Source organism: Drosophila virilis, chromosome 5 (genome assembly GCF_030788295.1).
Source record: "Drosophila virilis strain 15010-1051.87 chromosome 5, Dvir_AGI_RSII-ME, whole genome shotgun sequence".
In the NCBI taxonomy this organism is placed as follows: Eukaryota; Metazoa; Arthropoda; class Insecta; order Diptera; family Drosophilidae; genus Drosophila; species Drosophila virilis.
In genome coordinates this window covers 16971596-16984742 of record NC_091547.1, presented here as the reverse complement: position 1 = coordinate 16984742, position 13147 = coordinate 16971596, and the positions used below count along the sequence as shown (strand labels likewise).

Below are 13147 nucleotides of genomic sequence, written 5' to 3'. Positions count from 1 at the left end.
TTTTCCGCTGCCTCATATTGATATACAAATGCCGCCTAAAATTTGCACATATATTTGCATGTGGATATGACGTTGCGTCCGCTTTCCAAGTGGGTTAATGGCATATTTATTTATTACCGCCATTTGTCGCAACTTTCCAAGCGTGCTGCACTCACGTGCTTAGTTCTGACCACATCGTACTCATTACTGTCCTACGCTCTCTTTCTCTCTCGGCACAGCTCTGCGTGATAGCAGGCGCACAGCAAACGGCAGCCGGGCATGTGGCCAGGGAGATTGGGAGCTCACACTCACAAGAAATACTCACACTGAGAGTAGGCATATATATACACGAGTACTTCTACTTGGACAATGCTTGGCTGACAAGAAAATTCCCATAAGCGGAGGTGTGTGTGTGCGTGTATGCGAGTGTGTGTGGTAGTCCGGCATGTGGGTGAGTGGGTTGAGCTACAATTGTTTGCTTAAGGTTTGATTGAAGTTGCTTGGACACACCAACTATTGAGAAGGCAAAAAGAAACACTTAAATGTTTTTCCCTTTAGATATGCAGAGTTATGTGGAGAGTGTGAAGACATATATGCACTTGAAGCTAAAACATCTGAGTTTATCGAGAATTATAAAATTTCAAATATATTATGGCATATTAAGCAACAGCTATGTGAGTAAAGTGGGTAGTTTATCGAAAGAGGCTTTAATTATACTTATTAGTTAATTTTATCAGTTAAATTTCATATTTTAGTTTACGCGTTAAGCCTTTAATGCCAAGATTGAAATGCTAAGAAGTTTATTTTTGCAAAAACATATGCATTTCTGAATACGAGTAAAGAAAATGCTGACATTAAATTTAGATGCGTGTCACCAAGTCTTCAAGTCCCACACAAAGCATGAACATTCACAGCTCTTGTGCTTTGGACTGACCACATTCAATTTGATTATGTTATGTCCGGCAGCTATTTTAGATTTGATTTTCACACACATTTTCTGCTGCTCGTCCGCTCTTTGCTGCACTCCCTGTCGCCTCGAGTATTTTTCATATTTTAATTTAAATTAGAGTTAGAGACAGTGAGTGGTTGAGCATGTCAGACTGGGAGAGAGAAGCAGACACACTCTGACTGGGACACCCGTGCTCGCAGAGATGCGATGCTAGCACTCACTAACAGACAGCTCTGATACATATAACCCATTCAGACACTTGCTCAAACCCACTCAGACCCATCAGAGCCAGATACTCATTCTGCGCTTAACGCGCTGATGTATGCTAATGAGCCGCATTGTGCCGGGTCCGGGAGTTGAGTCTCTAACTGGGGGCCCGTCCATAAATATGCATAATGCAATTAACAACCAAATGTAATTGCGAGCAAGCAACGAAAAAAGAAATATGCAGAGAAAAAATACAAAATAATGCAAAAGCTGAGGCAGGCAGTGACAAACCACCCGCCTGACAGTGACAGTGACAGTGACTGCAACACAGTGACTGCGACTCGTCAGCTGTCACATAGCGCCAGCAGCTGTGACTGAATGCCGGCGCTTTTGCATGCGCTGCTGCTGCTGCTGCTGCTGTGCAACTTTCCAGGCTCTTAACCTGTTCGAGCGCACATTTTAATTAGGCTATTAAACAATTGCAGAACGCATGTTAGCTGCCTTTCCAGGCCCCAGCGCGCCGCACCACCCCTTCTAGGCACCCTGTAAACCAGTTGGCCACTTGGCTCTTAGTTCCGTCTCAAATGGCTGCGAATCTGTGCCAAATTTCGCATAAGAAAAAACTGCAACAATTCACAGCCGAAAAAAAAATATACGAAAAGCCAAATAAACCGTTGCGTGCTTCAAAGCCTGGCCAACAACTTAAGATCTCTGTCTCCATTACCAGTGTCTCAGTCCTTGTCTCTGTCTCTGTCTCCTGTCTCCGTCCTTGTCTGTCTCCGGTTGTCTGTTAGCCTTTTTGGTGAATTTAGCTGATTGGGCGCGCGTTTTGGCTTGTTTTGCATTTCACTGCAAGACTTTGTCTGTTGGCTGCGTAATAAAATGTATTTTAATTTGGCTAAATGTTCAATTAAATCTAAACATGCGCAGTTTGTTGTTAGCCGTTTGTTATTATTGTTGTTGTGGCTGTTGCTGTTCACTGTCGGTGCGTAGAACTCAAGCCAAGCAACTGAGCCAATATATTAATACTTAAATCAGCAGCAACCAGGAGAGAATAAATCGAAACTTACAACAGTATAAAGATATTCACATTCAAAATTTTGAGAGTTTATAAGAAAAAGTTCGATCCGCTTGCATGTGAAAATCTTGAAGAATACATAAAGGGAAGCGACTGTCTAGTTGCTGTTAATCAAACAAATGCATTGATTTTAAGCTCACACATATCATTGTAAACATTTTGATACGACAAACTTGAAAAATTTATACCAAAATCTTCAAAATCTATTGTTGTTTTAAGTAATTCACTAACAACAGGCAATAAGACGAAGAGACAATCTAAATCTAGCAGCGAGATCAGCTAGTTCTAATGGCGGGCACCTCCATTCTGGCTACAATCTGTGCGGAGCGCCTGACCAAGTTCCTAACGCGTTACTCCAAGGCGCAGACGGGCAACTTGCGCAGCAGCATTCCTGTGGCAACGATTAAGCCAAATGTTGCACCACCCACGGTACGAGTAGTTCCCGTCGAGCGCAAGTATTCGCTGTGCCAGTCGGTTGAAAATCAATTTCAAATGCCGCTCCTGGAAAGACCCAAGTCTTTAGACAACCTATACTGTTTTATAAAGGGACAGAGCAAGCCTCAACAAAGAGACGCCAATTTGGACGCGAGACCTAGAGTCGGTGGCCTGCAAAGATCGCAGCTATTGACAGCCTCTCGCAAGTGCCTGGCCGACTTTCATGGAATTGACGCATCAGAAATGCTCTGCAATGGACGCCCTGTATTTTGCGGTCTAAGTCAGCAATTTTTCGATCAGACCTTAACCAAAACGAAGGCTCGCTATCAGGTCCTGGCCAAGTATGCCAGTGTTCTACTTAATTCCAAGCCGCAAATACGCCCAATCTTTTAATTATCCCTCCACCGTGCCATTGGGTCCAAAGTACTTCTTTGTAATTCGTCTTTATTCTGTGGTATGCAGCAACGTGATCCTTCTTCCTCCTTCGGCTGTAGTCCCATTGCTTTCACAATATTTTATTGTGAATAAACAACAGTCGATTGTGGCAGAAGGACCCCGCTGCTTTATATCCCAACAAATAAACAACTATTCTCGTTAAAATTGAATCTTTCATTAAATTGTAAGGCTCATAAGAGATCCAAATTGAAACTCCATTGAAGATTGGATGGCCAATGATATGTCTGGGCTTATAGGAACCCCCCACATGTTAGCCTGGCTAGCTAACTCAGAGAAAGAAATTTTGTGAACATCGTTCAAAAATTATTTTCGGCATTTATAACAATTTTTGGATAAACTTTCGGTAATGTCAATTAAATTTTAAATTTATTCCTTTTGTTAATAAGCGTAAGCTCATCTCTACAATGCTAAGGAATGCGGTCACGGGTATTACCGTTCGGTCAATAACGCGATGTCAGCCGAAATATATACCCAAGATCCATTTCCATTGCACTAAGAGGCTGCGAGAAAAATATAATCCCCGTCGCCCGCTGGACTGCCCGGATTCAATCACTGAAGATTGCAAAAATGTTTTCTCACAGTCATGTCGCCCAACGGATCCTCCAGTGCGGCCCTGCAGCGAGCAGGATTGTCCAGAAAGACGAGATCAGTCCTGTTGCGCGAAGAAGAGAATTACGGATAACATTTGTGAAAAGCCTGCCAAGGCGGCAGAATTTAAAAGGAAACCGGACAAGTTTATATCGATGTGGAAAACGATTGTAAGTAAGGAGCGGGCAGGGAACCTGGTATGGGATTATCCACCCGAGTGTTGCCCCATGTGCCCGGAAATCCCCTTCGACGTGCTGTACTATCGACCATCGAACAAGTGTCGTCAGTTTCAGCGTACGTGGTGGGAATGCTGTCCTCGCATGGTGCCCAAGCGCGTCTGCTGCTGGTGCGATTCCATTCCGCCCGAGACATCACGGCGTTGCTTGCCTCTCTGTCCGCGTACCAGTTGCAAGCCAAGCCATGACAAAAAACGTCTGGACTGTGTCAACCAGAAGGCCAAGGGCTGCCCTCGGCAAACCATGCCGTGCTGTCGCGCGTCCCGTATACCGCCTAACTGCCATTTAACTCGTGTACCGACCGACTGTGTGAAGACAAAATGTCCCTTCCCTAGTTACTCTGAGTGCGATCGCATGGACCCTGCTGTAGTAGCCGAACGTCCTCGGGAGTGCCGTTGCTTAAGCTTGATATCAATCTGTGAAGCCTACCGCTTTCAGAACAGAAAGGAAAGGATATCCCAAAAAGACTGCTCTTGCCCCACTTGCGAATAAATTAAGTCCATTTAAACTGTACTGTATTTTTTCCCCTCCGATGCTAAATATGCAATATAGTTTAGAAGGATTTTCTCTATAGTAAAGGAATGGGGCGAAATGCTCAAGTGTGCAATTCAGAAAAAATAATAACAATATAAATGTACTAATACAAACATTATCTTTATTTTATTATGCAGTTATTCTCTTAAATGTGTTATAAATTTCAAGCGATATCTATGTTGAATTTTACTAGAATCCTATAACCTTCCTCGGTTGCCTTGTTGACTTCCTAAAGTACGGGCTAACACTTTGTTTTCTAGTTTTACTCACGTGTCGCAAACGTTTCTTTGTTTTCTGTATATTGGATTAAGACAAGATTCCGTTTTAAGTTTTTCCCCCTAATCCAAGCAGCCCCTGACAGTTACATTATTTAATAGAATAATTTTCGTGGATTAGTCTACTATAGCTCTTGAACTTTACAAATTAACGTAAGGTCTTAACATATCTTTGGAATTTCTAAATTTTCGTCACCAAAATTTATATACAAATATTATCAGCGCTCGTCCTTGAACTACAGCTTTTGTGATGTCCCGTTTGCTTGGGATCACTTATTACGTACGCTCATTATGTCGTTGCACCCTAGCCCCGCCCTCATGGATGCCTGTCATGCGGTGTAGCACCTCAGAGCACAATCCGCCGATAGATGGGGAAGTTCTGAGCGCTGAGGGTTTATCGCATTTCAAAGAAGATCAGAATGCCAACAGGATGGAATTTCTACATAATGTAAATGGTATACCGAAGGAAACGTATAGTAACAACAGCAATGAAACATACCAGGACCTAAGCAACCAAGATCAGAACGCTGGAAGTAATCTAAGCAAACAGAATAGTAATATGAATGCTAACAGTGACCAGCTCGGACAAACTAATGAATCAGAGTATGCTCAGGATGGACAGCTTCACAACTCGGTGCTATCAGATTTTCCAGATGAATTAACCGAGACTTGGAGTGAACAGAAAATGGATCCGGAGCTGGAACGAAATGTAAATTCAATAATACAGCTGTGCGGAACGCGAGATACCGAAATAACAGAAGATAATTGCATCGGGGTCGGAGAATTCGATGTGCCATTTATAAGTAAAGCGAATTTTGATTCCGGCGAAATGTTGGACGAATACATGATTCAACAAGTCAAATCTGATGTTTCAGTTTGTAATCCCTTTCAAGACACTGCAGATAATGCACATGCAATAGCTGACTCTCAGAAGAACTTGCAGTCAAACATAAGCCAGAACCGTATCTCTACACATTATTGCGAGGCAGATGGGGAAATTCTTGGCTTAAGCCCAGTCAATAATCGGAAGGTGGACCCGTTTGATATCCATGGCTATAAGAGTGCGCAAATCTACAATAGCATGAAATACTCTGGCAGTAGGTCTGAATACTGTGAGGCTCCATGCCGAATTGATGGATTACATGATGGCAAACTCAAAATTCTGCATCAAAAGGAAAATCTTAGACGCTTATCTAATAAAACTCCACATGATTCCCGTAACCAAAACGACGGCTTCTATCAACCAAAGAGCCCGGAGCCTTATCAGAAGAAGGACCGAGACGACAGTACCATACCCTCTTATAAGCCCTTTCGAACTATTGAGGTGCCGATAACAGTTCCAGACACAAAGGAAGCGGCAAAAGAAATTAAAAAATCTGACCATCCAAAGAGCGTTAAGTACGAAGAAGTTAATCAAGATGCTGACAGCAATAGCATTAAAACAGCTGGCAAAACTGAATTTGAGACAAATATGGAAGATCCCGATTCAAGACAACTGATACGTTATGCCCTTCTGCGAGCACTTCACAGACTGGATTCTGGGACCGGTTATTTTTCGGCTAAAATTACTATTACAGAGCCCTAAAAAACTTGGGTTGTGTAATTGGATATAATTTTGCATTACGTACAAATAAAATCAAATTCTAGCTGATATATCCTTTATTTGACTTCAACGTGTATATAGCAGCTGACGCGTTCTTTAACGATACACTGTAGCTTATCGTTGATAAGAGGATGGGTCTACAGTGTTGTTAAGTTATCGCTGCTGACCTATATCACATTTTTCAAATTAAATGATCACGGCTCGTATGTTGATCTTCTGTACAATTTTGTCTTAGGTTAAGCCTATGCCTATGTGTGTCCGTGAAAGGCTTTACGTTCAAAGTGTGAGGCTTTCGCCAGTTATGTTCTAGAACACTCAATGATGAAAGACCATGGGGTTTGTAATCATTGACTGCTCGAGATCGTAGCTGGACTAGCAGTGAGTACCCTTCAAGCCAGTAACTTCTTGTTTGTGCAATTCTCGTTTGTGCAACTCACGCCAGATTTCGCACCTGCTCATGGGCTCTTCGAGACACTGTCGAGCTCGCAGCGGTCGGTACTTCGGGCGTCGTTCCGAGAAGCAAGGATACGGAGTTCGTAGCCTTCTGCACTTGCTGAGCTTCTTATGAACATGGCAGCTGTTATCACAGCGCGCTGGCTTACAGCACGGCCAATGTAGCTTTAAACAGCGATCCTCAGAAACAGCGTCTCGATTGTTGCATATGTGTCGCATGCGTGTGTAGTCAAACATACAGGTCGTCTGTGGACAGCGCTCCTTGCTGCGCTTATTCACCTCTGGCGGATTAATGCCATCCAGGCAGCAGACCTTCTTTAAACGTTCCCTTACTGGCGGGCACTCAACCCACGTGCGCTGATAGCATCTGCACTTAACCGACGGCTTGTAATAGATTTCATCAAAGCGCGGTAACATATCTTTACAGTAGGGTTGGTCATGTGGCTGACAGGGTGGCACCCACATAGAACGGAACGGCGGACACTCTTCCTTCTTCTTCTTCTTCCGTATTGGATAGACATCCAAACATGGTTGCTGATGGGCCGTGCGTAAAACGCAGCAAGGCGGCTCCAACAATTTTTCTCTCTTCAGCCTCTCTAGATCAAGCATGTGCTTGTCAAAGGGGAGGTCAAGTTCCAGAATATCGCGGGCCGGCTTGCATTTATCTTTCACGTAGTGGCAACGCGGATCGATGGGCTGGCAGGGTGGATCAGGAAATGTGGGTGAAAATTTAGCTAAATTGCGAGACCTAGATAAACCACCACGCACGCTCCAGAGGCACCTGGCTGGTGACAATAAACGAGCCAATTTAGATTTTAGTACCATTTCCGAATAAAAATTTAGAATTTGGAATTATTTTTGATAGCAAATGCCGAATACTATATCAAAAGAATCAAATGACTAGATCTGTGGAAACCAGCATAACCGGTTAACCCACTCAGCAAGCGTTTCGCCCAGAATTATCGCGAGCCTTCTTGTTGGTATCTAACCGATGGGGCGTCCACGATTCTTAAATGGACAGTAACCCACTAATGCTAGAGTGCACTTTTTAACCAAACTTGAGTTGCGATGATGCAGTCTCCATAAGTCGCAGAGAGAGGGTACCAATTTGCAGCCGCACTCTGTGTGACAGTAACCCTCTCTGAAGTCTTTTTTACACTCGGAAAAGCTTGGAAATGGGGCCTCTACCTTCTCGCACTTTTTGGGTCCCCTGACTATTGTGCATTTCCTTTTCAGCGTCCCATCGTTGTGACATTTCGATTTGCACTCCTTATCGAATGTGTACAAATACTTTTCGATCGTAGTCATTGGTGGCCGTTGTGGTTTCCTTTGGCGTCGACAAATAGGCGGATAATACTCCTCATCAGGGCAACATTTCTTTTTTGGGCGCAGCCAAATAAGTGGACACTCGGGCCAGGTGCGCTGATAACGACGACTCTTGTCTGAGGGTCTATAGTAGCACATATCATGCTTGATTAGGCCACAATCAACCTCTGCAGGTCTTAAGATGTGAAACAATTGCTTGGGGTATTCACCAAACGATACAAACTCCTCATCAACACGCTTGTAACATTTATTTGGAATTTTAGTGGGCTTGCATTTTAATTTACCCTCTAAGCATTTAAACGTTTCAGCGTCGTGCATCTTACAGCACGTTTTAGAGGAGGCATCGTAGTTGCCCCAGTTGTAGGTTCGTTGTGGATGGAATACCAGAGCTTTAGTCAACACTCCTGGACGCTGCAATAGCTTTGATGTTAATAGCGGCTTAGAAGGCATTATTTTGAAATTTAAAAATAATTTTCAGATTTGCCGAAAAAGAAATCAAAGACTGAATATAGAGTAAGCTATGAAATACAAAGAATTTGAAATATATTAAACTACAAGTTGCTCGGATTCGCCAGCCTCAAAAAGTTAATGTTGAAAATTTACATTCAACGGCCCCGTAGTGATTGTTGTGGCTAAAAGGAAACTCCTACCGCCCTCGGTGCTGTATAAGTCTGCTCGCGTTAATTGGGCAAAGGAATTCTCTTTTTTTTTTTTGTATCCAATTTAATAAGTTGAACCGGCGACTTCTTGCTTGGACACCTAAGCCAATCAGTCTACTTACATCACGATTTCAACACACAATTTTTATACGCAACTTATATTAGTTTTTTTTGTAAAAACTTTGACCACAGTTTTCCCCAACTGCAGGAGGTAACTTCAGCAAAAATATCAGCCGCAGCTTATCCGCCTTGTGCTATGCCTTGGTTGCGGTTCAGTCAGTCAGGACACAAGATGACATGAGATATTCTAGCTAGCTGTCGAATAAACTACACGTTTTATAAGTATGCCGTGGATAACGAACGTCATACTAAGTTTGACAAGTATTCCTTGTCCGAATACCGTAAGATCTATAATTATTGACCTTGATGTGCCCAGTAACATCTTTGAAAAACATGCATGCTAAACAAAATCTTATATATCATACATAGGCTGCGGACCTTAAGCCGTGTCGTGCTGTCCTTCATTAGCAGCCTACGAAAAAGAAAGGCATTCTAGAAAATTGATTTTTATTATCCTTCCCCCTTAAAGGGGATCTTCAATTAGTGGTGAAAAGGGCAGAATTATGTTTAAGAACCTATATACCAATTTTTACTTCTCTCCGATATTGAAAATGGGATTAACAAGCTTTTTGTGGATTTCATGGCTCCCGAGATCGATGTGGTAGAACCGATAACAGACGTTGACACGGGTCTGTCACATATTGGCGCTATTTTTGTACATCATTCTTTTTGTAAATTTGATTCCTGGTAATCGGATTTTTGTTACGCAGCAAAATATTATTTATGGCACATTGATATTATGAAATAGTTATGCGCCATTAAACTGTATACGTCATCTTAAGGTCCGATTTGTCTAGGATTTCTTGTTACGGTAGTATTCCCAAACCTTGCACATTGGTGGAGTCTTATAGCAATTGCATTCGATAGGTGGAGTGATCGGCAATGGATCTATGAGACACTCTGAAAAAGCAGGATACTTGGTTAAACGCTTGCGGCACTTTTTGGGCCCCCTTGCGCCCTTCTTGCACGTGGGTGGAACAGCGCCCAGCTTACAAAACGGCATTTTTAAACGTGGACACAACGTTTTTTTGGGAGGTTTGCAGACCTTTAGTTTCAATTGTGGCGACCCTAGGGCGCACGGTGGCTTTTCACAGACCGAAGTCTTTTGTATGCGTTCAAACTTCCGCCGCTCGTGTGTAACGGGCTCACAGAAGCACTGCAACTTAACCTTGCGCTGTTTGACGACACAATTATTCCAAGTACGTGGATACTTGCGCTTCAGCTTGTCGGACGGCTTATAGTGGGTCAAATCTAAACGAGGAGCATCCCACGCACAGGGGTTTCCTAGACACTTCTTCCTTGCATCAATGAAAGTATCCAGCAAAAACTCTGGATCAGTACGGCACTTGTACTCTGTACGACGAAGTGATTGCCAGCATGGATCCTTGTTTATTAAGCGATCCGGCTCTTCCATTTTCTTGATGTCTTCTCGGACCGGTGATATTTTGTACGACTCTGCGCAATCTTCACATGACTCTGACTTATACAAAGTATCCAAACCACGCTTGGAGATTAGAAGGTTCGAAGAGCCAATGGTAGAGACAAGTTCTGGTTTCTGCGAAGGTGGACTCCTCTGAGCCATCACCAGCTGCAGCTGAGAAAAGCCCTTTCTCAGGAACTGCATTTCAAAGAAATTTTGTACCCAAATGCGTTTAACTATTAAAAGAAAACAAAAATTTTTTTTACTGAACGATTTTCATATTTCTTACGGAATGATACTCCCTTCAGTAAATCTAAATAAAAACTGAAAATTGTTGAACAGAATAAACATCAGAATACAGTAAATCTTACTTGAGTAAGGTACAATCTCATACATGTGGAGAAGTTGTGTTGAGTTTTCATTCCCAAAGTAATGTGAAATTGGATGTTATATGAATTCCTGAATAGTATAATAGTATATACGCAAGACTCTACTTATAAAAGAGGGTGGTATAAAAAAGTAATCGACGCGGTTCGTCGCCGTGCACCTTCCCCGTTATGTTTCGTATCTGATCAACTCATGTAGAGCCTCTTATATTCTTTTACCAATTTTTTATCGGCTAGGAAATCACCGTCCCCATTAAGTATATGTATTTGACCTACATCAACTCCCTTGGCAACCGCTTGTCCCAGATTCAAAGCAACCCTAGAACCTTCCAAAGGACCAACTTTCTGTTGCTAATATAACATTGCTAATAAAAGATATCTGGCAACCGACCGGATCTAAATAAGGAACCCATAAAATAACTTTTTAAAACATGTCAAATTTAATATTCTCAAATTACTCTAAGTTATATTTTCGGCATAGATAATCCTAAGTATAAGACCTTTAAAAGGTATGTGGCTCAGCATATTTTATTATTGACATTAATATTTTAAAGTAATTTTATCCGTCATTTAACTGAATTCATCTAGGATTTCTTGTTACGGAAGTATTCCCAAACACTGCACATTGACGGGGTCTTGAGGCATTTGCATTCGACGGGTGGTGCTGTCGGTAACGGATCTATAAGGCACTCTGAGAATGCAGGGTACTTGGTTAAACGCTTGCGGCACTTTGATGGCTTTCTGCCGCCCGTTTTGCACTTGGGTGGAACAACGCTTGTCTTACAAAATGGCATTGTTAAACGTGGACACGTCGTTTTTTCTGGAGGTCTGCAGATCTGTAGCTTTAAATGTGGGGCACCTAGAGCGCAGGCGTCCGCTTCGCAGGTCGATGTCTTGTGTATACGTTGGAACTTGCGACGCTCGTGTGGAACGGGCTTCCAGGCACACTGCATCTTAACCTTGCGCCGCTTCACCACACACTTAATCCAAGTGCGTGGATACTTGCGCTTTAATTTGTCGGACGGCCTGTAATAGGTTAAATCAGCACGGGGTACATCCCATGCACAGGGGTCCTGGAGACATTTCTTCTTCGCATCAATGAATGCATCCAGCAAAAACTCTGGATCAGTGCGGCACTTGTACTCCGTACGACGAAGTGATTGCCAGCATGGATCCTTGTTTTTAAAGGGATCTGGCTTTTCCATCTTCTTTAGATCAGTTCGGGCTGGAGATATTCTATATGACTCTGCGCAATCTTCACATGACTCTGCACCATACAATGTGTCCAAGCAACGATTAGAGCTTAGTACGTTCGAAGAGCCAATCGCCGAAAGTAGTCCTGGGCTCTGCGAATGTGGACACCTCTGTATTACCGCCATAGGCAACTGAGAAAAGTTTTTTCTCAAAGACCGCATTGTCAATTTAGATTAGTTAGAGAATACAATTTTCGAAGAAATTTTATACCCAAACGTGTGATTAACCAAAAATATTTTGTTACTGAACGATTTTCATTTTTATTTTTCCGGAATGATCCTAACTCCAGAAAATCTAGCTAAAAACTAAATAATGTTGTATGGAACACATGACCATCTCCCGATAAATTTTAAGTAAAAGTCATAGCCAACCTGATAAGGTTTTTTTAATATCAATGATGATTCTACTTTGTTGTTGATACTACTTGATATTACCCCATACTTTTTATTATGTGGTAGAAATGATTTCTGGTTGCAAATGCAAATAGAACAGAAAAACCCTTTCTACCGCATTAAATACACATACATCCTTATATATCCAAGTCGATCCAATCCGTTGGCCAGTCTGTCCGTCGCTCCATTCTAGGCACACATTTGAAAAGACAATGCTCTGAGATGGATAGTTTAAGCTTTCTTATGAGCCTATTTTGGTAAATGGGCTGAGGTAAAAACTATGAATACAGAAACCATTGAAAGAATGGACGAAATAATGCTGGCTACCCCACAATATGGGCTAGATGTCTGGCCTAGAGCCTTCGTTTAAAACCAATTTTATGTGCAGCTTCAATGCAATTAATGCAGAGCTAACATAATTCCCCATTTTAAATAACAACCTCATTGTAAAGTATTTTCTCAAATTATTTATAATCATATTTAATCGTATCTTAAACAGTAACACGTCGCAAGAAAAGAGGTGGGTAAGTCCGAGAGTAGCGATTGCAGGCAACACACTCATATTTAACCATGTTTTTCTTTTGGTCATCCGATTTTCTGAACTCCGCGGGCTTTGTGTACTTGACTGATGAAATGGTTTCATGGGCCAGTTTTGGCTGTGTTGCCGCACAGCTGGGTTGAAGCGAGTGTAACGGTTCAAAACTCTTCAAATCTTCAAAATCAGCCCAAGTTCGCACATAGAATCGGTCCTTTAGTTTTTTTGGTCTGTAGTGGACGTGATCGAAGCGGCTCTCGCC

At 42.3% G+C, this 13147-nt stretch overlaps 5 protein-coding genes across 7 annotated transcripts in view; 2 read left to right on the top strand and 3 right to left on the bottom strand.

The window, feature by feature from the left end:
• The window catches only part of pdm3 (pou domain motif 3), a 94430-nt gene that overhangs the window by 44678 nt on the left and 36605 nt on the right, over positions 1–13147 (top strand). The window lies entirely within an intron of this gene.
• Positions 3417–11807, top strand: LOC6626154 (uncharacterized). The gene has a single exon (XM_070210565.1). It carries the CDS (start codon positions 3509–3511, stop codon positions 4418–4420), a length of 912 nt encoding a protein of 303 aa, XP_070066666.1. The 5' UTR covers positions 3417–3508; the 3' UTR covers positions 4421–11807.
• Positions 6374–7618, bottom strand: LOC6626156 (uncharacterized). Its single transcript, XM_002049600.4, has one exon. It carries the CDS (start codon positions 7616–7618, stop codon positions 6713–6715), a length of 906 nt encoding a protein of 301 aa, XP_002049636.1. The 3' UTR covers positions 6374–6712.
• On the bottom strand, positions 9329–10522 carry LOC116651152 (uncharacterized). The gene has a single exon (XM_032437053.2). The coding sequence runs from the start codon at positions 10520–10522 to the stop codon at positions 9692–9694; it is 831 nt and encodes a 276-aa protein (XP_032292944.1). The 3' UTR covers positions 9329–9691.
• Positions 11215–12119, bottom strand: LOC6625842 (uncharacterized). The gene has a single exon (XM_002049603.4). It carries the CDS (start codon positions 12117–12119, stop codon positions 11289–11291), a length of 831 nt encoding a protein of 276 aa, XP_002049639.2. The 3' UTR covers positions 11215–11288.

Coding starts and splice junctions, on each gene's coding strand:
- LOC116651152 (XM_032437053.2), bottom strand. CDS start 10,522: ATGCAGTTCCTGAGAAAGGGCTTTTCTCAGCTGCAGCTGGTGATGGCT.
- LOC6626154 (XM_070210565.1), top strand. CDS start 3,509: ATGCTAAGGAATGCGGTCACGGGTATTACCGTTCGGTCAATAACGCGA.
- LOC6626156 (XM_002049600.4), bottom strand. CDS start 7,618: ATGGTACTAAAATCTAAATTGGCTCGTTTATTGTCACCAGCCAGGTGC.
- LOC6625842 (XM_002049603.4), bottom strand. CDS start 12,119: ATGCGGTCTTTGAGAAAAAACTTTTCTCAGTTGCCTATGGCGGTAATA.